The 24,286-nt window shown below is 47.4% G+C and overlaps 1 protein-coding gene across 7 annotated transcripts in view; it reads right to left on the bottom strand.

Annotated features, from left to right (window-relative positions):
* ADGRB1 (adhesion G protein-coupled receptor B1) overlaps positions 1-24,286 on the bottom strand; it is a 380,951-nt gene that overhangs the window by 162,503 nt on the left and 194,162 nt on the right. For 6 of the 7 annotated variants that reach the window (XM_024102700.3, XM_065586325.1, XM_065586324.1 and 3 more), the window contains exons 5-10: positions 18,213-18,377; positions 16,179-16,343; positions 12,446-12,610; positions 7,712-7,876; positions 3,637-3,738; positions 968-1,074 (exon numbers count right to left, since the gene is read on the bottom strand). In XM_024102700.3, coding sequence (XP_023958468.2) covers positions 968-1,074; positions 3,637-3,738; positions 7,712-7,876; positions 12,446-12,610; positions 16,179-16,343; positions 18,213-18,377 — 869 coding nt within the window. The remainder of the gene's footprint in view (positions 1-967; positions 1,075-3,636; positions 3,739-7,711; positions 7,877-12,445; positions 12,611-16,178; positions 16,344-18,212; positions 18,378-24,286) is intronic. The other variant, XM_065586326.1, reaches the window with a different exon arrangement.

The raw sequence follows: 24,286 nt of genomic DNA, 5'->3' as shown, positions 1-24,286 counted from the left end.
GAGGACAACTGAATTCCCACTTTCTTTGTAACCAGAAAGGGAAGTGTCCCTGAAGATTCAGAAGAGGCTATTCTGCCTCATAATCTTGCTGCTGCTGGCTACCCCAGCCTGCAATGGAAGATTTTGCTCACCACTCAGTCCTGTCGCTGTCTTATAACTGAGTTACAGCCATCTCAGCCCACAGACGGGAACGAGGATGGTTCTGCTGCGGGCACTGACCTTCCAGACAAGCCACCGGAGAGTGGCAGAGGCAGGCCAAGTATTTACAGTTTTTATTATGATGATAACAGCTAAAGGACCCAACCGAGAATGGAGCCCCATCATGCTAGACACTAAAATCCCCAGCGAGAGACTATCCTGTCGCCAGGGGCTTACAATCTAACTAGACAAGACAGACAAAGGGGGGACAAGGAAGAATTATCAGCCCCATTTTATAGCTGGGAGCTCTGTGTTTTTCTCTGTGCACAGATCTTATCAGGATAACGGATTGAGGGGACAGTAATGCCTTCCGTTTATAACACCTTCCCTCCCAAAGGATCCCAAAGTGCTTTACAAACTCTCCTTTCATGGCCGCTGAAATGCAGCAACGACACTGCACATGGGCTTAGGGCAGAACGAGATGACATCCTATCTTTTAACACTGCAGGGTGAATGTCAGGAGACTGGAGTTTGGCCAGGATACCGAGGTTAACATCCTCTACTCTTGCAAAAAGTGCTAGGAGCCTTTAAATAATCACAAGTGGCCAGGCCTCTGGTGTAGGATTAGTCCAAACGACAGAGCCTTCAGCACCATTGCACCCTCTAACCCAGTTATGGGTCACTGGCTCACTACTGACTCAGGGGGAAGAGTGGGTCACTACTGGATCAGTGGAAGCCCTTTGGGTTTCTCTGGGGAATCTCCCATCTAAGTAAAACGCGACAATGGGGGGAAATGGATCCATTCAGATGAGAAGTGAATCTTCCTTACCATCATCTGTATATTCCTGTAGTCAATGGAAACACACTTGATGTAGGTTGGAGTCTCCCAGTACGCTATCCCCTCTTCATCTAAAGTGCATCTTCGAAGGATCAACCCTAAAGGAGAAAGAAAGGGGCATGGAAGAGAGGACAGATGGATGTGGGCAAAGGTGATCCAGTGGATATATTGTACTTGGACTTTCAGAAAGCCTTTGACAAGGTCCACACCAAAGGCTCTTGAGAAAAGTAAGCAGTCATGGGATCGGAAGGAAGGTCCTCTCACTAACTGGTTGAACGATAGAAAGGGTAGGAATAAATGGTCTGCTTTCACAGTGGAGAGGGGTAAAAAGTGAGGTCCCTCAAGGATCTGTACTGTGTTGTTCAACATATTCATAAATGAGCTGGAAAAGGGGTGGGAAACAGTGGGGTGACAAAGTTTGAAGGCGATACTATATTACTGAAGAATAAAGCTGTCTGTGAAGAGTTACAAAGGGATCTCACAAAACTGCGTGACTGGGCAACAAAATGGCAGATGAAATTCAGGGTTGATAAATGCAAAGTAAGGCACGTTGGAAGACATCATCCCAACTATACATATAAAATGATGGGGTCTAATTAGTGGATACCACTCAAGAAAGATCTTGGGGTCATCATGGACAGTTCTCTGAAAACATCTGCTCAATGTGCAGCGGCAGTCAAAAAAGCTAAGAGAATGTTAGGAACCATTAGGAAAGGGATAGATAAGAAGACAGAAAATATCAAAATACCACAATGTAAATCCATAGTACGCCCACACATTGAAAACAGAGTGCAGTTCCGGTTGTCCCGTCTCAAAAAAAGATGTATTAGAATTGGAAAAGGTACAGAGAAGGGCAACAAGAATGATATGGGATATGGAACAGTTTCCACATGAGGAGAGATTAAAAAGATTGGGACTGTTCATTTCAGAAAAGAGACGACTAAGGGGGGATTTGATAAAATCATGACTGGTGTGGAGACAGTGAATAGAGAAGTGATATTTACCCTTTCACGGAACACAAGAACCAGCAGGCACCCGATGAAATGAATAAGCAGAAGGTTTTAAACAAACAGAAGGAAGTATTTCTTCACACAACGCACAGTCAAGCTGTGGAACTCGTTGCCAGGGGATGTTGTGAAGGCCAAAAGCATAAGTGGGTTCAAAAAAGAATTAGATAATTTCATGGAGGATGGGTCCTTCCGTGGCTATTAGCCAAGATGGTCAGAGACGCAACCCCATGCTCTGGGTGTCTCTAAGCCTCTGACTGCCAGAAGCTGGGATTGGACAATGGGGGATAGATCACTCGGTAAATTGCCCTGTTCTGTTCATTCCCTCTGAAGCATCTATCACCAGCCACTGTCGGAAGACAGGACACTGGGCTAGATGGACCATTGGTCTGACCCAGTTTGGCTGTTCTTATGTTCCTATGGAAACCCTGAGCATTCTCGTGGAGGGTACCCACAGCAAGCTGACTTAGCTAGAGATGCACACAAAGTGCACACAGACAAGTGCTGAGCACACACCACAGACACTAGCGCTTTGGGTGGGCTTTTTTAATCTCCTTTCTCTGCATCCCCTCGGTGTCAAGGGGCGGGAGAGCCGAAGAAAACCACAGTGGAAGCACTTGGCTGGCAATTTAGACCAGGCTAACTGGAACATGGGAGGCAAACCCATGAGTCCCAGAGAACCTCGCAAAATTGCCTGATTCTGTATCTTTGAGCTGAGGGACTAAAGCAGCAATGGCCGCTAGGCTTCTCCGGAGATCTCAAAAGAGGATAAATAACCAACAGCACCGCCTTTGAGCTGAGGTACTCGGAAACCCCGAGCACGGCCATTCGCCTCCTCTGTGAGTCCTGTCCATTGTCCTTCGTTACTCTGGTCACTCCTAATTTAGAGTGATCTGCCACTTTGGCAGCCTTTGCTTTGCTCATACCATCCCTCCTGCCATGGAGAAAGAGGTGAATCAACGATGGAGAAGATGAAAGAGGTCATCTTGTCTGACCCTTCCTGCAGGCACAGTGGACACAGTGGACTCTCCCTCTTTGAGAGTCCCCCAGGAGCAGGTGTGGCTAAATTCACAATCAGTCTTTTATTGCTAATCAGTTTCGTAATCTTCCATTGGATGCATTTCCTTTAACCTGATTGCGGTGCAATCGGCAGACCCTCCCGTGACTGCTTACTCCAGGCTGGGACCTAGGCAGAGACTGTGCGCCAGTGGATGATCCTCGATAGCACAGGTTGAGCGATCCAAAGAGAACTACAGGGGCTGTCTATGTCCAGCAACCTCGCTAAAAAAAACCCTTTACATGTATCACAGATGAATCCTGTGCCTCCCCCACCCCCATCCCTCCATCTCAGCTCCCATCAAGCACCAAGAAAGCCCGTGAGGTCACCTCAGTCAGTGCCACCTAAGAGCTGCCTCTGAGCCCGCTCACCGCTTTGACTAGGAGCTGCACATTGCCCAGCAGCACAAGGCTACACCGCCTCAGGAGGACAGCGGTGCCAAGAGAAAACAGATGCAGCCACCATGTGCTTCTGGAGAAAGCTCCCCAGCAGTCACGGACTCGTATAACACACCCTGGTCCTCTCTAGGTCAATGAGGACCGAGAACTCCCTGAGTTTAAGTTGACTCCACAGGCAGAACGTGTCGTTCTCCTTACCAGTGGCATTGCGAGGACACCGGACAGCCGCAGCGTCTCCGGCAGGCGTTTCCTTCCACACCACGGAAGCAAAGTTATCTTCATCGCATATTTCATGGGGCTCTGTAAAGGACAAAGGCACCGGCTGCTCAGCGTGGGCCGGATGGGAAGACAGGAAGGGGGGAAGTCGCAGAGAGGGGGAAGAGAAAAGGGAGACGCAGAGAAAGGACCTGGCAGTGTGGAGGAAAGCGCGCCATGTAGAGAGCCAGCAGCTCCTGAGATTAAATCCTCATCACTTGGCCTTGGGCAAAGCCACCTGACCTCTCTGTAGCTCACGTTGCCTATCTGAAAACTGAGCCTTGATCCCCTGTGCGGGTTAATTAACTCGTGCCCACCTAAGGTGAATGCAAAGTGTGTTACGTGCATCCCCTACTCTGTGGCAGCTGCGTGTGCTTAGCTCACATTGTAGGGATCTGGTGTTTCGGTGGCAAAGGACCCATGCCTAGGAGGCATTAGATCTGTCCTAGGCTTTGTGTGTTTAAAACACTGCTATGTAGAACTGGAACATCCTAGAGGAGAAGAACAGGAAAGATTGGAAGGGGAAAGGGGAGGAAAGAAAGGGAGAGGAGACACAGCTAGACAGAAACCAATTTGAACCCGGACCACCTAGAGAGCCCCTCCCCCCCCCAAGCCTTGCATAGGCAGCTATTCTCCTTGGGGCACTGGGTATCGGATGCTTACGTTGCCAGGCAAATGTGGACAAGCAGAGAGTGAAAGTACCACCCCATAATGCCGAGAAACTAGGTTTCCATCAGCTGCTCATATGAAACGACAGCCGCAGAGCCCAGCAGGCTTCTGCCATGTTTAAATGATGCGGCTGCTCCCGGCACCAGCGGAAAGCACCCCGTGCAGCGGTGACGCCAATATCCGGCCTCAGCTGGGTCTAACGGACGCAGGCTTGGGAGGAAAGGGGCGGCTGCAAAGTGGGGCGAAGCTGGGTCAGCCCACAGAGGGAGTCAAAATGGCCAACGCGCTTTCAGCAAGTTGGAAGCACATCTACTACGTGAGTGATGTTTATGTGGGAAAAGATTATTTATGGTACATAAAACTGTGGAAGCTGTGAATCTGGTATTAAAACTATTTATCACTCCTTGGGGTGGGGAGGGAAAACCTTTTATTTAATAGTTTGCAATTACATTTTCTATTTATTGTGCATGTAAAACTACCCATAAACAAGGAGGCTGCTTGCACGGCTGTTCCCAGCCAAGCCTGGCAGTTGCCAAGCCAATGCCAGTCATTGACCGGGCTCGGCAGCTGTTCACCGCACTCTCCTCCCATGCCGGGAAGCACTGCTGGTGCCAGCGTTCAGTGGCGCCAGTAGGGGTGTGCCAAGGACACAATCAGCCAAGCTGCGGGGGAGGGTGGCAGTAGCTGCAGATGACTGAAATAAATAAATTTCCTAGGTCCTGCGTTTTACTGTGAGCTCTGGGGAGTTAGTGGCGCATGCCCAGCCTGCAGCCCCCAAGTGCATCTTCAGCACGGGGAGCGCTCGCAAGTCCTACATGGGGCATGACTGGGGGTATGGAATGGAATATCTCGGGGCTCCACGTCTGGGTTGTGTGTGTCCATCTCCCCATGTGCTGCTTTGGAACTGACTGCAAGATGCCTCTGGGTGGGAGGCAGGGCTGTGAATTTAAAATCGGGGCTGGAGCCAGAATTCTGTATCTGACAAATCTCTGAGCGTGGGGCGGCTTGGATCCAGATCTTGTGGGTAACCCCTATGTCTATAAAGGCCCCAGACAGGAAGAGTGATCCACATGTACCCAGTTCAGAATGGAGTCTACATCCAAATCCATCTGTATTTGAAACACAGCTCCCCCCTCCCCTTCCTGGAAGACCACGACCAACCACTAGCCAGGATATTCATTCATAAAGAGCTCTCATCCCATTCCTTTTAATTGTCTACTGTTACTGTCACAGGTATTCCAGTGGCACCTGAAGGCCCCCACTGAGATCAGGCCTGCATTGTGCTAGGCACAACAAGAAACAGAATCTAACAGAAACAGTCTCTGCCCCACAGAACTTACAATCTACATACACAAGACAGATAGCGGGGTGGGGGGGGGAAGGGTGTATTACTGGCCCAGTTTTACTGAAGAGTGCCTGAAGCACAGAGAGATTAGGTGACTTGCCCACATTACACTGTGGCAGAGCTGTGAATTTGAGCCCAGATCTCCTGAGTCCCGGCCTAGTGCCTTAGCCACAAACCCATCGCGCCGCTCTGCTTCCCTTGGTGTTTCAAAGGAGAATGATGGAGAGCTGCTAGCATTCTTTGTTGCAAAGTGACTGACCTACAGGAGCAAGGGGGAAGAGGACGGGGAAGGGTTAAGGAGAATGGCTCCCCCACTCCAACCCCCTCACTCTCTCTCCCTAATGCCAACCCTCCAACCCTTTCCATTCACTCCCACTGGTGACTGCCCTTTCCAGGAAGTGCTACGTGATGCCGTGCATCAGGGATGCTCCTTAGAAAGGCCTGGTACTGCCTGGCATTGTCTTGCCTACAAATGCAGGAGTGATTCCCAGGCCAGGGGGGAATCAGCTGATCGCTGTCATTTTTAATATCGCTTTGTAACAAAATCTTTTTTACTCTAGGAAGTGAGCTGCACTGGGAGATTTTAATATCGAATCCAATTAAGCTCAATCCTTCTGTTAAAACCAAATCATGTGGGTGTTTGAGATTTCCTTGAGAACAAATCAAGGAGGTTTATTTGTAGCCATTGACTTGCAGAGTCCCCCTTGCCCTCCCTCCTGCCTGCACCATCCCCTCCCTCCAAAAAACAATTACAACAAGCTCCTTTGATGTGAAACACCTGCACTGCTGAGATGTGCCTCCTTTTGTATATGATAGCTCCAAGCCCCTACCAAAATTAACAAAATGTCTTGGTTTGCTCCAGATCCTCACCCAGCATAAATCAAAGGTAAAGTCCGTGATGCTGAGGATCTGGCCCAAATGTTTCCTATGGTCAGGGAATGCTGTTGGCTGAATTATAAGAGAATCCGGGGGGGTGGGACCAATAGCTGAAGTTAGGTGACACCTTCATGCTACCGTTTGGGTCTTTTCCCCTTTGATTCACAGAGACCTTTGTGGTCATCTGGTCTGACCTCCTGTATCACATAGGCCATCGCACCTCCCCAGTGATCCCTGCACCCAGCCCAGTAGCTTTTGCTTCGGCTAGAGTGCGTCTTTTCAAGAGACGCCCAGTCTTGAGTTAAAGACTCCAGTGAGGGAGAAATCACCACACCCCTTGGTAATCTGTTCAGATCATCAAATACCTTCACTATTAAAAACTCTGTATCGTATCAAAAGGAACCAACGCGACTCTCTAGTCTGACCTCCTGTATAACACAGGCCAGGGAGTTTCAACCAGAGATTTCCCCAGAAGGGGCTCTAAAAGTGGCTTGCAAAGGAAAATAAACATTGCTTTTGAGCCCTTTAGCTATTTGCTTCTGCTTGTGTTTCACATTAGAAACCCAGGTTTTGTCTGCCCTGCAAAACTCTACAGCCCTGACCTCACTAAGGGTTTTCAGCCCCATCATTTGCAGCAGGTTCTTCTCCCTGGGCAATAGCACCAGCGGGAGCTATAGGTTAGGCAGGACTCAGAGAGGCTCGGCCAGCACTGTGCTGTCTAACACTGCTCTGCAATGGCATGTGGGTACTCCAGTGCCTAGAGGCCCAGTGGGGGTAGTGTGAACATGACAGAGCATCGGGGATGCTCCAGTACTGCTTTTGCTGGGTACGCACACACCAGTTCTTTGCCTCTTTATAAATCATCAGCTGCCTGTCTCCAACCACATACCAGTCAAGAAGCACTGAGCATATCCATCCACCCACGGAAGGCCCAATCGTACCCGTTGAAATCAGGGAGACCCCCATGATTGGCTTGGATAGGTGTTGGACCAGCAGGCCTGTGTTATGCAGAAGGCTGGACCAGAGGTCTCTCCTGGTATTAAACTCTGACTCATACAAGCAGCAGCCCTTCCCCACAGTCTCTGTTACCGGTCTGAACAGAAAGCAGGAAGAGTGTGAGATACGTACCAGGACACTTCTTGTCATTACACTGTTTATACTCCTCCTTGGGCCCCTGACAAGAGTCTCCCCCGAAGAAGGGGCCGTAGCACACACGGTCGCGTCTCTGCGTCCCGCCCCCGCATGAGGTTGTACAGCTCCCCCACGGCCCCCACGCCTGCCACTTTCCGTCCACTGCAAGAGAGCAAACGAGGAAAGAAAAGTTCCTGAGCAACACAAGGCAGCTCGGCCTCAAGGTAAACATTGGACATACGGTTTGCAGCAATACAGCGGGCTGTTAGGTGACGGCTCCCGGCCTGGAAAAGGCTCTAACACTAGTTAAAAGGAGGAGGAGAGGGTGCATGGGCGTGATCTAACAGTCCATATCTCGATTGCTTTTGCACATTGATGGCCTAACTCTGAGCTCACGTGCATGGGGGAATTCAGGAGCAGTTTCCTTGTAGTCAACCGTGTAAGGTGTGCGGGGGATCATAATCACGCCTGAAAACTGGGGATTGCTTTGAAACGATTTTAGTTGTGGTGGAAGAAGTTTGAACCCTGCAGACTGGGGGCTTTTCGAAACGGAACGTTAGAATGGAACAAGCTGGAATGTAAATCGACCGTGTACTAGTGCGCTGCACGCTCCCTGGCTGTGCGGACCCGGCTACAGCGCGCTTCAAGTTCCCTGGTGCACTTTGGCCTATTGCTGTTTGAAGCAGGAGCACGTCAAAGCATCCTGAGGAATTTTTCGTGCATGGTAGCAGGGGCCACACTGCCAGTTAACATGCGCCACATTCGTGCACTGTACATTTGCACCCCGGCTTGCTGTGCACGAACTCTCCATCTAGACATACCCTGAAATCGTAGGCTTACGCCCAGAGTAAACAGTACAACATGTTCTGCTTCAGTGCAAGCTTCTCCTTATGTCTCCCCTCCCCACCTCAACCCCAGCCTGGAAGGACCCTAGGACAGTTCAGTCTTCATGACCCAATGACTCCTTGGATTCTCTCCTAAAACTGCTACTAAGGGTGACATTCAGGTGTCTCCCTACAGACACTTGTCTGGTAGGAACCAGGCTCAGGCCATCAGCTCAGTTCAAATCAACTACCAAAGAGCAGCATTCATTCACTTCTGAACCTGGGCTGCTGACCCCCTAGCCCATTTTTCATCTGTTCAATGTGAAGCGGCAGTCAAAAAAGCTAACAGCATGTTAGGAACCGTTAGGAAAGGGATAGATAATAAGACAGAAAATATCATAATGCCACTATCTAAAGCCAAGGTGCGCCCACGTCTTAAGTACTGCGGGCAGGCCTGGCTGACCCATCACAAAAAAAAAGATATATGAGAAGTGGAAAAAGTACAGAGAAGGGCAACAAAAATGATTTGGGGTATGGAACAGCTTCCGTAGGAGGAGAAAGTAAAAAGACTGCGACTATTCAGCTTGGAAAAGAGACGACGAAGAGGGGATATGATAGAAGTCAATAAAATCATGAATGATGTAGAGACAGCGAATAGAGAAGCGTTATTTACTCCTTTAGGAACACGAGAATCAGAGTCACCCGATGACATTAATAGGCAGCAGGTTTAAAACAAACAGAAGGAAGTACTCCTTCACACAACGCACAGTCAAGCTGTGGAACTCTTTGCCAGGGGATGTTGTGAAGGCCAAAAGGATAACTGGGTTCAAAAAAGAATAAGATAAGTTCATGGAGGATAGGTCCATCAGTGGCTATTGGCCAAGATGGTCAGAGACACAAACACATGCTCTGGGTACCCTAAAGCCTCTGACTGGCAGAAGCTGAGACTGAATGACATGGGACGGATCACTTGATAAATTGCTCTGTTCTGTTCATTCCCTCTGAAACATCTATCACCAGCCACTGTCGGAAGACAGGATACTGGGGTAGATGGACCATTGGTCTGACCCAGTGCGGCTGTCCTTATGTTTTTATTTCCAGTCATCTGAGACATCCAGGCCTCCTGACTCATCTCACTCTGGGCTAAGATTTTGGGGTCTGACTGTGGAAGCTCTGAATATAGACAGGGGCCCATATAAATGTCTCACTAATTTATATTAGAGAGACAAGGTGGGTGAGGTAACATCTTTTATGGAGCCAACTTCTGTTGGCGAAAGAGATCAGCCCATACAAGACCTCTGGGTAAGCTCGAAACCTTGACTCTTCTGTTTTTCACCAACAGCAGTTGGTCCAATAAAACACCTTACCTCATCCCTCTTGTCTCTCTCATACCCTGGGGCCAATACAGCTACCACAGCACTGCATGCACTTATATTAACATTTAATAACCAAAGTCTACCGCTTCAGTGCAGTACAATGAGCATTTCACAAGCAGAAAGGCAAAGATTCCCTTCTTCAGCTTAGGAGGTGAGGAGGAACCAACAAAGCAGATTTAGAGAAGCAGAGAAACCACACAGATACAGCCAAGAAGCCTTCCCATAGATGTTGTGTTATTGCCCACTTTGGGCTTCCTTTTGAGTGAAATTCACTCTTGTGCAAGAAGCTACTTCAAGGCCCACGCACCATGTAAGTGCAGCATAAGCCCCCAAGAACTTAAATTGGCCAAACTCCTTCTTGGAACAAGTCACCTGTTTTTACATTCCGGGCCTCATATGTAAGTTTAACTGTCTTTTCTCAGTACGTATGGTTGTTTCATATGCCTTGGAAATGGGATTTGCAAGCGCTCTGAGAAATGAACTGTAAGGTTGTCTAGTTCCATTGTAACTTCTCCGAGTGCTTCTGGACCCTCTATGGGCATGCTGCTTCGTAGTTCACTTCTTACTATTAATAATGGCATTTAACATCTTCAAAGCACTGTACAACTGCTAATGAATCCTCCCAACACGTCTGTGAAATCTCCTCTTCATGTCACAGATGGGGAATAGTGTGTTGTCTGCGGCCATGCCGCAGCTCAGTAACAGAACGAGAGCTAGGACCCAGGAGTCCTGATTCCTAATTCTAATCACATTTTAGCAAATCACTTATGATGCCTATTTTAACAGGATACTGGGAGGTGAGGGACTACTTTTCTTCTTTCCCTAGCTGTGGAAGGACACCATTATCACAAAACATATGGTGTGCCGCAACCTCTAGCCCTTTCTACACCGATGTCAACTGCACCTGCAGTTTGGGCCATGTCCCCACGACGCTCAAAACCAGGCTAGCAACAACTATGAGAACAGAAGCTCAGTGACTAAAAAAATAGCAGGGCCTATTGGTCTCAGTGTAGGAAAGGCCAATGCCTTGTCTAAGCACTGCTGTGTGAGTGTGGTGTTCTGCTGCTAGAGAAAGTAGTCCTCCCTGGGCCTTCTGATATTCTCTGTGGAACAGCACCACTGCAAAGCCCTAAGTTACCCCCACCTATCTAAAGGGTGACTTGGAACCTTTAGTGATGTGGAAGCCAGGCAGCTGAATTCTCTTTTGCCAGAAGCTGGGAATGGGTGACCTGGGATGGATCACTCAATGATTACCTGTTCTGTTCATTCCCTCTGGGGCACCTGGCATTGGCCACTGTCAGCAGACAGGATACTGGGCTAGATGGACCTTTGGTCTTACCCAGTATGGCCATTCTTATGCTCTTATGTTCTCTGCCGTCCACAAGCCCTGCTTAGTTGCCTGCTCAAAGCCCATTCCCTCAGAGAGCGGTAAAGTGCACCCAGGCTGAAAACAGCTGACTCCAGAGAGCCAGGATAAGGCAGATGACTGAGACCCACTGGTAACAGGCTTCTCCGACACGTGCTTCCATTCTGGTTTATTTTCCTTTCTGAAATGGCCTGTCCTAGGACCTGTCCCCCATGACATAAAGTCAGGGTGGTTATACCTAACCAGGAAGGGCTGGTCACAACGACCTAGACGCCCCGGATCTTGCTCCCCAACCAGCCTCACAGCCTACTCACGGTGAAGGTTCAAACGTGTAAATACTGTCAGTTTCAACCATAAATTGGATGAGGAAACAACTAACATAATAGGAGTGTGAAAATGCCATAGAGACATGGAAAGAATTCCATAGAACAGATTTAATGGATAAGAGGGTAATTTTTTTCAAAAGCACCTAAGTCACTTTGGAGTCTAAGTACCATTGACTTTCAATGAGATTTCAGTTCCTAAGTCATGTGAGAAATGGGACTTAGGTACTTTTGAAAACGTTACCTGATGACTATATTATTTCGACAGGAGATAAATGAGAAGTTCACAACTCAAAGACAATAATCAGAGTCTCCTTAGCTACCCTTCTTCTTAATGTTAGAATAAGGGGAGCTCAGTGAAACTGAAAGGCAATCAATTGGAAATATTGGTTTAAACAGCCCTTAATTAACCTGTGGAACTGCTTGACACAAGATGTTATTGAGGCCAACTGCTTAGCAGTATTCCAAAAAGGATTAGAAAATTATATGAATAATACAGACATCCACAGCTCCATGAGATAAGATCAAACAATTATGAGAGATATACACCATCATTCTTTGTGTCATATGGCAACCACTGACCTGAGGTTAGGAAAATGCTTTCCCAGTGCTCACGTTATTCTACTATTGTCCACTATAGGGTTTCTTGCACCTTCCGCTGGAGTATCTGGTCCTGATAGGGTACTGGAGTAGATGGACCACTGGTAATGATAGATGGACCAATGGGGAAAACTGTGCTGTTTTTCCTCAAAGGAAATAAAGGGGCATTTGTCATAGTCTCTGTGCAACTGTAGAGTGTTGGGGGAGGATCCTCAATACACAGTAACCCATTTGCCACTGACCTGGACACTGCCTTAGGAAGCAATCTCTGGTCTCCACCCAGTGCCCCTGGCACTCTGCTCCCCCATAGGAGGGTCCGTTGCACTCCCGGGTCCGCTGCTGGGTACCATTGGAGCAGGTCGTAGAACAGGAACTCCAGCTCGACCACTCATTCCAGTTCCCATCCACTGAGTGGCCCAAAGGAAGAAAAAGAGACAGAGAATGTGAAAATCCCTTTCACCAGGAACGAGGCCTGTTCCGCAAGACCAGGCCAGTGAAGCCAAGGCCCTGTTGCGCTGGACACAATACAGTGTGCCAAAGCAGACAGAGCCATCCTGCATGGACTGACAAAGAGATGTAGACAGGCACCCCAGGGAAGGAGAGCTCAACTCTGCCCAACCAAGGGTTGCAATAGCAATTCGTCTGGAACCTTAGGATTATAGACTATTACAGTATCACATGACATGATGTGATATTATAACAGGGCATATAATAATCCAAACTTTTTGACCTTCATAGTAATATTATAAATGATAATATAGATATAACATAACCATCAAAATGATAAAGTAAAAAAACGCAGATATTTTGACCCAATTGTGTTAAATTGTTCTGATCATTTTTCATCAAAACATTTCATCGAAATCAATATGTTCCCGCGGAAGATTTCAATTTTGCCAAATCAGCATGTTCCAATGGAAAAATGGAAAATGTAGAAAAAATTTGACCAGATCTAGTTCAAAGTGGCATGTGTGGAAAGAAAGAAAGATGGATGGATGAACCTTAAAACTCCATCTGTCTTTCAGAGAGAATCTTTTTACAGGAACTCACTATTATTCAATGGAATTCACTCCGTGTATCAGGACATACCCTATAGCATGAGTGGAATTTAATAAAGATCCGTGAGTATGTGTGTATGTATATATCAATGCACTTCTCTTGTTGCTGAATTAACATTGACAGGCTTCGCGTGTCTCTGAACAGAAACATCTTGGATAATTAATTAGCAAAAAAAAACAGCAAAGGAAAATTACTAAAAGCACAGGATAGGAATGAAACATGAATGGATTTTATTAGCATGATATATTTTAAAGCATTCTCTAGACTGGCAGGCCCACTCTAATTAGCCCCAATCAACAGATATTTCATCTAACCTTTCTACCATTCCCGATTTACCTCATTAGCAATGGCGGTTGCTATCTCTCTGGATGAGAAGCAAGGCCCAGTGGTATCCCTATTATTAAGGTTTTTATTCTCTTCTGAACCCCATTTCTTGGAGATTTCAGCTCTCTGACGAATAAAAACTCTTTCTCTTTGGCTCATCAGTCCCAGACGCAAATTGATTTTTTAAAAACTATTCGACATCTGGTTCTTTTTGTAATTTACAAGCTCTCAAAAGGCACCAAATTAGTCTCAGGGTCTCATTGCTTTTTGTTTGTGCATATGAAAGAAAATGTATCATAGCCAAAATGTACAATTTTAAAGTCGATGGGAGTTGCAAGGCGCAGCAGATCGGAACATCAGGCAACTTAGTTCAGTAGCTATTTATGGATTTAGGGACCCGGCTTTAGCCGCTCCAGAATAAAGACTTTGACACACCTATATTCATGGCATTATATAAGTGCATATTAATACCAAAGGGGTGAATGCTAAGAGATGCTCACCATCTGCAAACCCCACTGGAGTCAATGAGGCAATTCCTCCCAGGTGGCCCAATAATAGTAATAATAATTGTGGAGCTGTTCCTAACTCAACAGAGCTAAGATTCACACCTGCGGAGGATCTGGTCCCATGTCTCTTAGCCCATATAAGAAATATATTGCAGCAGTTACCACAATAGCCCCATGTGCTGTAGTACCACTACTGCACACTGCAAGGCTAGGGGCTATTGTCACAGAGGAACGCAGCATTTTTGGTGTAGGGGATATAAAATGGGAACACATCTATTGGGATCTGCCTTTGGCATCTACCCATGAAATCGGGGGAGAGGGGAAAGGTCATATTATGTAGAGACGGGACGATCATGTGTTTGGATTATTCATGTATTGTATTTTCGGAAGTTTAGGAAATTAAGCCAGCAAAGCTGACTGTGGTTCCAGGGTACATCTCTACTCATAGCTCCAGGCATAAAGGGCCCCAATCCTGTACGGTGCTGAGAAGCCTTCATTCCCATTGACATCACTGGGAGCTGAGGGTGCTCGGGAGCTGGCAGCCTAGACCACAAAAAGCAAGAGCTTATGAAAAGCAAATAACAGTGTAGTTCATCAGAAGTTCATCTTCTAGAGTCTATGGAGACAATTTGCTCATCCTCTCCTCTCCTTCCAAAGTGGCGCCGGGTTCACTCTGTGCCACCGACCCCACAGAATAAAGTGTCATTGTCCCATTAGTGGAGCATTGTAACCATGTGCAGTAATGAATCCTCGGAGTAGGGCAGTAATAACTGATATGACTGTCGAGTGTATAAAGCACTGAATAGCTCCCATTGTTGTGTTTCAACGAGTCCTCCAATGCAGCACTCATTTGGCACAGAAAAGCCGATGATTACCTTTGTGGATTAATTAAAACTGAAAGATTTCAATTGGGCTGCCTTCATTTGCATTGCTATTTTATTTGCAAGAGTGTATGTATTTATTTTTGTCAGAGCCATTAATTATGTATCAATGTTAACTAGGGATACACTTTATCATCCTCTGACCTCCTCAATTTGTCTCTTTATGGGAGAGCCAACTTGGTCTCTGCGAAGTTCTAATTCCAAGCAGAGATTTTAGGAGCAAAGGCAGAAATCAAGGGATAGTTACCTGATTTGGGAACTGGGTAGCAAAATGGGTAGAGGTGACAGCAAATGTGAGGAGAAATTTCACAAAATTCTCACACACACACATACATTTCCCTCCCACCCAGGGAAATATTAAATTTTGAAGATAACATCTGTCAAAATTTGAAACATTTCAGCCAGCCCTATTTTGGGAGGGTTGGTTACAGATCGAACATTTGGACCATGTTACTCAAAAGCTTCCTCAGGACTTGCAAACCTCTAAGCTAACATGGGCTATGTTTTGAGACACACGCGGGGATGAATTATGGTTTTGAGAATGGAAGCTGTACCACGTGCAACTATTTTTATATGAGCAAAAACAAACAAACAGCCACTTCTTTGAGATTCGCTTGGAGGTTTGGGTTCATTCCAACTTTAAACTCAAAGCAAAACTCAGCAGAGTGCAAATCTTTGAGAAGTAACATCTGGAAGGTGATGGGGGGCATTCACATGAGCCCCTGTAAAGCTGCTAAGTACCTCACAGTTCAAATGCTAACCTGGCAAAGTAGCTCCCAACTTACTCTGTGGAATAGCATATTAGAGGATAACAGAATCTCAGCAGTACGACACTAGAACCAACCCTGTTCTATTTCCTGTTGTGTGCCCCAGGTTACTTACTGAGAATGGGAGTTCTGACCCTAAGATTGCAGTTGGTGCTGGACACGTTTCCGGATGGACATCTCTGGAATCCAAAGTTCTCTAGATAGCAGGAGAAGCAGCAGCAGTACAGTCCTCTCCACTGCCCTCCACTATCCTTCAGACCTGCCCTAGTAGACCCACTTCTAGGGTAGCTTAATCTGCATGCCCTCTCTGCTGATAGGGCCAAGTATGGAGCCAGTTACTGCCAAACGTGTTGGTGGTTTTGGGTGATGTAGAGAGCTGTCCACCAGGAACGGGGCTGAGCGCCGCTGGAGGGAATGCTCTGTTTTTTATCGCCTTACCTGGGCAAAGTGCAATGTTGCAGAACTTAGTTTGTTTTTCAGGTCCCTCGCAGGGGTTTCCACCAAACTGAGGGGGTTTGCAGGTGCGGGTTCGATCCCTGTACCCCCGCCCACACGTTGAGGAGCACAGACTCCACGGAGACCACTCATCCCAAGTGCCGTGCACTGCAATCAAAGCAGAGGGAATAAACATCCCGTCCCAGGGAGTCTTAGATAGCTAGAGAATCATGGAATTACATGGAACATGATATCTTGCCCATAGTAAGAAACCCATTAGAAACCAGCGTGGGAAGGACCAAAACAAATCAGCCAGGAATGTGCAGAGGAGAAAGGCATGGAACATTTCATGAATTGCCACCAAATGGCTCTTCACTAGTTTCACAAACGTGAAAAATCCTGACACACTTTTCACTGACCCCTCCTCCCTCTTCACATTTTTGTGCTGGGGGGAAAAGGCCTTTTTGAGCAGTAGAAATACACTTTCAGAAAGAGAAAACCTTAATGAAATCTAGACAGCTCCAATGTCAAAGGCACTAAACGCAACACCTCTGCTAATGCTACTTTACCCAATGCTTTCTCTTTTATCTCCAAACCTCCACAAGGCATCAGCCTTTTAGAAAGTCGCAGCAATGTCAGGAGGCAGACATCTAAGTGCTAATGCATCATTCAGCAGTGACACCATCACAGGCAGCGCTAAAGAGATTTGGAATAGCTAGATGGGCTTGCAAAACTCCAATGTTGTTATGGCTGTGCAAGCATTGACTAGTTACCCCTGGTAACTGCTAGAATTAGCCATCACAAGGTGCAGTATAGAGCTGATCAGAAACACTTCGACAAAACCATTTTCCATTGGAAAACGTAGCTCGATGGAAACCAAAACACTTTGCAAAATCAGATCAATTTTGTTTGAGAACAAAAAGCAAATTCTGAAAATGTTCAAACAATCCCATTTCAGTTTTCTGAATGAAACGTTCCGATTTTTTCACTTTGGAATGACTTTCTGTTTTGAAAAAATGGTAATATAATATACCATTTTAAAAAGTCAAATCAAGCCCAAATGTTTTCAGAGATCCCAAACTTTTTTTTTTTTCAGAATTTTCTTTCATGGACAATTTTTGGGTTCCATTCCAAATAGGAATGACGATGGATTTCAAAATCTCGAAACCCTTTACTTTCCATCCTCCACACAAGTCTAGTACAGCAGTTCTGTTTGGACAGCATCCAGGAATGGGAAAGTTTATCCTAGCAGTCGTTTGGGTTATAAATCAGGATAGCACAGTTTTAGGCTTCCCAGAACTGCTCAGTTGTAGAGCAATATAATCTAATCTAGCCAAGGTATGTATGGTACACTTGTCACCATAGAATCTAGGTTCCAAGTGCCCTAAGAGCAGTCCCAACCTCCTCTGTGAGTTTTTATCCTCTCCAGCTCAAGTTCTGGATCAAATAAGAAAGTTCAGAGGCCACTGCAAACACAATCATACTAAAAAAAGAGGCAAGTGCACTTTTTCAAACCTCAGAATCCTGAGCAAAGATTCTGAATGGTTCTTAACTGAATGGGGTTACATATCCTTAGCAGTGGGTTATCTCGTATGGGGAAAGAATATGTTAATTTCCAGTGGTGAATAAACCACCATCCCCAGGAAACACGTTAAAGCCTACGGTTCGGTGGCTTTCCACAGAAACCAGCTGTGACCGTGTGATATGAGTAGAAGGCAATGCTGGGAAGCAGGGGAGAGGGGAGCAGGCAGAGTGGGTGAGCACAGGAGAGCGGCGGTTTCTCCATTATAAATTGCTTTCTGAAATCTGACTTGGCTACGTGAGAGCAGCATGGCTGCTTGGGAGACAGAAATTGCATCAGGCTGCAAACTCAGGGTCTTGGATCCTGAGCTGGGGAGCGCTCCTTGCCATTCGGATTTGGACAGCAGAGCAGTTCCTGGTAATGCGGGGAACATCTGGTAAGTGCAGTGTCAGGAGCCCAGATCCCGAGCGCCTCCTCCTTCCCCGCCGTTTGTGCCCGTGGAGTTGGTGGCGCACCTGGGCAGACGGCGGAGTTGTTGCACTGTCTCTGCTCCCGGAGAGGGCCGCTGCACTGCGTGCTGTAGGAAGACGACACGCAGAACCTGGTCCTGGTCTGCCAGCCCTCCCCGCAGGTGGTCGAACACACGCTCCACGGGGACCACTCCTCTGCTGCAGGGTCACCTGTCAGGTTCAGAGCAGAAGGTGAGGCCACGGCGTCAGAACCTGGGCGCGGTAACCCCTACGGTTATAGTAAGGGAGGGCAGAGATGGGGGTCCGGTGGGGGTGACGGCATGCTTTGGAAAACAAGAGAAAACCCACCCCAGCTATCCCCTTCCTCACTGGCCTCTGCCAGCCTGCACCAGTGGATGAGCCTGGTGGGGACACTGACTGAAGCTGCCCATCAAGTTGTTCCTTATAATCCCTGCCCACCATCAAGCAGCCCCTCTGCAGCAAAGGCCGAACATACCAAGAGCGTGGCCCAAATGCCTGCATTGCCTTTCAATACCTACCCCACGGTAGGTGACATGGGCAGGGAGGGAAGTGGGTATCCCCTGGCTTCGATACCCTCCAACACACACGGGAACCTAGCCCCACAGCTAGAAGCCAAACAATAATCATTTAGCGAAACCTCATTTATTTCAGATAGAGTGTTGAAAATGACATCTGGCGCACCTGTAACGTACCCTACAGGACCTATAATATGCAGGGACAATCCATAGAGATGGACATTGGAGAGAGAATGAGCAGAGTTCCAGCACCCTTTGACCCAAGAGAGGAGATAAGGAATGACCAACATGTCCCTTTTCGCAGTTCCATACTGTAGGGTCAGGAGATCACCAACCGCCTACCAGTGCGACATGAGATAATTAGCAGAAGCCCCTTGCGGCATCTCCCTTTCAGAGCTAAAAGCTCTGAGTGCTATCTCACCAGACTATGATAGCCACTGACTGCTCACGGAGAGCTTTGTGTACAAAACACTGGCAGGGTAACTGGGCCATGGGATTTCAAGGGATTGTGACAAACCGTATCGGACCAATCGGAGTCGGTATCTGTATATTTGTCCAGTGGTATTCTAGGAACTATTGATCTCTCTGATTCAGTGCATGTGTTGGCTTATATTTCAACTGCTTCTGAGGATTGAAGCTATTCGGACAGTTGATGTTTAATGATGTCCCACTGTGAGGATGAAGTGAAGGCTGTCAGGGTTCCCTCCCCACTCTGAACTCTGGGGTACAGATGTGGGGACTCGCATGAAAGACCCCCTAAGCTTATTTCTACCAGCTTAGGTTAAAAACTTCCCCAAGGCACAAATTCCTTTCCTTGTCCTTGGACAGTATTGCTGCCACCACCAAGTGATTTAGACAAAGATTTAGGAAAAGGACCACTTGGAGTTCCTATTTCCCCAAAATATCCCCCCAAGCCCCTTCACCCCCTTTCCTGGGGACGCTGGAGAATAATATACCAACCGAATAGGTTAACAAAGTGAGCACCGGCCAGACCCTTGGGTTTTAGGACACTAAAAACCAATCAGGTTCTTAAAAGCAGAACTTTATTATAAAGAAAAAAGTAAAAGAAGCACCTCTGTAAAATCAGGATGGAAGGTAACTTTATAGGGTAATAAAAAGATTTAAAACACAGAGGATTTCCCCTCTAGGCTCAACTTCAAAGTTACAAAAACAGGAATAAACCTGCCTCTTAGCATAGGGAAAATTCACAAGCTAAAACAAAAGATAATCTAATGCATTTCCTCGCTATTACTTACAATTTCTGTAATCTTAGATGTATTATTTCAGTGGGAGCAGGGTTACCTGCTTGGTGTCTCCCTCTCTATACAGAGGGAACAACAAAGAGAGCACAAACAAAACCTCTCCCCTCCCAGATTTGAAGGTATCTTCTCTTCTTATTGGTCCTTTTGGTCGGGTGCCAACCAGATTATTTGAGCTTCTTAACCCCTTACAGGTAAAGGAGGGATTTTATGCTACCCTTAGCTGTATGTTTATGACAAAGGCCATTGGTAACTCTGGATTTAAGAGCGACCAGTGGATGAGGACCTGTGGAGGGGAAGGTTTACAGAGAGCCTTAACCACAAAGAGGGTTGGACTTGTCTTGATTTCCTTTGCTTGACGTCTCACTGGCTCCTGCTCCGGCTGATATTGCATGGCAGAATTAAATAGGAGAGAGATTAGGACAAATATTTACCTTCTACAAATTCAGGTCCATCTCTGCTGTAAAACAACCACCGTGGGCTGCCCATTCACAGCACAGATACACCCCCCCCCCCCCGTCCGCAAGATTAGACGACAAGAAAAGGAGAGGTTTGGTGCTTGCAGTCCTGTCTCCCCTGCTCAGTGTGAATGGGGGACACAGGAAGAATACTAGACGCAACTGACCATGTTCATTAAGCCAAGGATGATCAATATCACTTTGTTCTGTTGATTTGCATCTGGAGATTAACCCATCCAACCGGTGGCTGTTAGACCAACTCTAGGAACTGCTAGTCTCAGTCACTGCTTCTAGAGTAATCAGTCCTTGTCTAGAGACCTTGAGACAGCAGCAAAGCATCTCTCTCCAGCATCTGATTTTGAAGTAGAGGATCTTCTAGGAGATCGGTACAAAAGGACGGGATTGTCATGACAACTGGGCTAGGTCTTTGATAACTGATGGCATTCTGACAGCCCTGTCAGACAGATACAGCATTACTGGACTTACAGTTCCCTAGTGGCGAGTTCCACTCCTCATGAGCGGCCGTCTCCATCACCACCACCTTAGCAGCACCCTTGTCTCCTACAAGATGTCCAACAACTGGTGTAATATCCAGGGAAAGCTCTGTTCCAGCATTTAGACTGCTGTTTCCAGTGTTCCCTTCAGACTTTACTCTATAGGTACGTCTACACTGCAAGTGAAGCTGTAACTGTAGCAGGGGTAGTCAGACCCGATCTAGCTTTAATCTAGCTAGCACGGGTAACGATAGCCATATAGATGTGGTGGCCCAGGTTTCAGCGCAGGCTAACAACCAGAGGACCTACCCAGGGTCCCTGGAGGGCCTGTACTCTGGTTGTTAGCCCATGCAGAAGCCACGCCACCCCATCTGCACTGCTATTATCACCTGTGCTCGCTAGATTTAAACTAGCACAGGTGTGCTTACCCCGGACACAATCACACCTTTCACTCGCCGTGCAGACATACCCTCACATGGCGTTAATTGTGCACTTAATGATTTGCACTGCTCAGAAGACCACCACGGATTTTTTTTAACCCCGCTCCAGCAATTCCCACCTCCGCCGCACCAGTCTTTTAGCAGACAACCAAGCCAAGAGTGTAAAGACAATGACCTTCTTGGCAGGGCTGGGAAAGTCGGGTGTGGGCCATCTGCTCTTGGGGGGGGGGGATCACAGCAAAGCTGGCCTCTCAACTGCAGACGGTGACGGGGCTTATCTGCTTCTGCCTCAAACGTGCTGCAGCGGTTCATGCTTTTGGTACATCACCTACGCTGTTACCAAGAGGCAGGCCATCCCTCTTATCTGGCTCTTTAAACACTACCTGTCTAGGCTGGAAAGTCATTTCCAAAGAGAGAGGCGTGGGAAAAGCCCGCAGTGAGACTTATGTGTTCTCTCTGTCAATTGTACGGTGCATAGAGAATGGGAAATTTAATAGTCCGCTCTGCAATCTAATCATATCCCGGCGGCTGTCTCGGATGCACATTTGAAAGTGCCACATTGAAATGAGAGGTAGGACGCTGCCTTCTGTACATCGTGGTACTATTAGAGGAATTCATGTCCTCTGCGGCCCAAGTTTCACCTCCTCCCTCTCTTCCCCCTTCCTTATTCTGGGCATTTTCCCTTTCACAGTACAGAGAGCCATGATTAGAAGGGAAAGGAAATCTGGCGGGACCTTTTGCAATTATCATCACAGCTCTTGCATTTCCCTTGACCCCACTTTCTAATTCAAAAGAGTAGGTTTTTTTAAAATGTTTTATCTCTGCTGCCTGGGGAAATATGCCTGTCCAAGCCTCAAGCCCTGAAAAATGGGAATTCAACAAGTTTCCACTCACTCTGGACCTGTTCCACAGAGCTGCTCAGAACCCCTGGGCATGAAGCCACAGGAGATCTTTATCCACATCCCGAGGGTGCCAATCACAAAAATCTTGCCCATAGAACGTTTTGTGCTTCTCAGGTCAGATCTTCACCTGGTGTAAAACAGTGTAGCTCCACTGATTTCAGCAGAGTGACTCTAATTTACACCAGTTGCAGATCTGGCCCCTCTAGTTTAAATATGTTCATATTTACTAATCGCTGCATTCCATGTCTCTAATTAGTGCCAGTTAAATGTCACTTATTTAAAGACAAGATTCTGCCCAAAGAAGCCTGTCCCCTAACTGGGGTTTACACCACTTCGCCCATGGGCAGTGGGGGTCATTTTAGTAGAGACACACTCCGCTACTGTTTTTAGAACAAGAGGTCCCTCTGCCAGGCACCAGTGCTGTATAGAATGGTTTTATTTCACCAGTCACTGCTAACTAGTTTAATCCATGGTAAGCATGATGTGACAGTGGTGTCTTAGCATAGTATGATCCATGTAAGTACACAGGGTCCTGTGTTCCCCTGCTGTTAAAATATAGTTAATCACAGACCTTCTTAGAGGGGAGGCCCTAACCGGGACCCTAGGCCCCTAACCCTAAAGGAAACAGCTACAAGCACAGTCACAAGTAAGCAGACTTACACACAACTTGAGTTCCAGCTTTGTTTCATTTCTTTACCAGGGAACACAGCCTGCCTGGAACTCTATGCAGCACACAGAGCTAGAAGCTCATTGCTTCTCCCATGTAAAAAAGGCCAGGACATGCTGCTCCAAGTAGATGCACTAAGATACAGAAGCTGTTTTTCTTCCCGTTGGGAGTTTCCACAAGCTCAGGTGAGAGGGCAATGCCATGTTGATGCCTCTCCTCTCCCTCTGACAATCACAGGGCAGTCAGGCGCATTTCCTACTCCTTTTGTGCCCCCTGCATCATGAAGCAGTGGGGATGACACAACCCAATGCAACTACCTGATACAACACCAAGTCAACTGCTACTGTATAAGTAACAAGTACTTATGAGAGAGCTGGCATGGAAGAAAGATTAATGCTATCACACAATGACAGACCAGGACGCCTGGTTTAATGCGGACCAGCCAGACTCCCACACGCTATGAAGGTGCTTAGCACAGTAGGGTCTGCAGCAGACAAGTGGGCTCGGAAAGCATCAGGTGTAAGGCCCCGGAGCTGTGCCTCATGGACCGCCATGCCTGATTGGCTGAGGAAGTTTGCAGGCCAGCTCTTAAGCCAAGCAGCAGGTGCACCTGACTGGCTGCTCCATGCATCTGCTTGCGGATTCTCTGCCTCCTTGTGCCTGTCTCGCTCCAAGCCCTGCACCCAGCCTCAACTCTGCCCTGCACCTGCCCTTGCTCCAGTCCTGCCGTAGCCTCACCACGGCCTCTGAACCAGCCCTGCGCCTGTCTTCTCTGACTCCGGTTCTGACCCTTGGTTCTGGTATCCTGAGCCTGATTCCTGCTCCGACCACTAGATCTGCTGGCCTATGACCTGGGATCCTGACAGAAAGCCCTGTAACTGCACCAGCTCATGGTATGCTGGAAGGCTGTGCCACTGCTACTTTCACCACAGTCAAGAGATTCAAAATGTGGTGATGCCTGTTGTTAGTGGTGGTATCTGTCCATGCTAGCGCAACACCCAGGGGATAAACTAGGCTCAATGATTGCTGATGATGATCAATCCTAGTAATCAGCGATGGGGGCAGACCTCTGGTGTTAGGCTAGCTCCAGGGCCAAATGGGGCCCCAGGCAAGGAGCGTCTTCGGCACACACACACCCCGCCCACCACTCCGTTTGTTAAACTTTTGAATACCTTATTTGTATTGCATTTGTAGCCCATTTCACGACTTTGATGCACAATTTGCATGCATGACTTACCCCTGACATGTAAGACTGACTGGCGGCACCCCGCCCCTTATATACCCACGAAAACATGGCTGAGGGAAATGTCGTTCTCAAAAAGTCTGGAAGGTTCCACAAGATTCTACAAAGGTCCGGAACATT

This window comes from Chrysemys picta, chromosome 2, assembly GCF_011386835.1.
Source record: "Chrysemys picta bellii isolate R12L10 chromosome 2, ASM1138683v2, whole genome shotgun sequence".
Lineage (NCBI taxonomy): Eukaryota > Metazoa > Chordata > Testudines > Emydidae > Chrysemys > Chrysemys picta.
The sequence above is the reverse complement of the archived record's forward strand: the minus strand, read 5'-3'. Positions and strand labels throughout refer to the sequence as shown.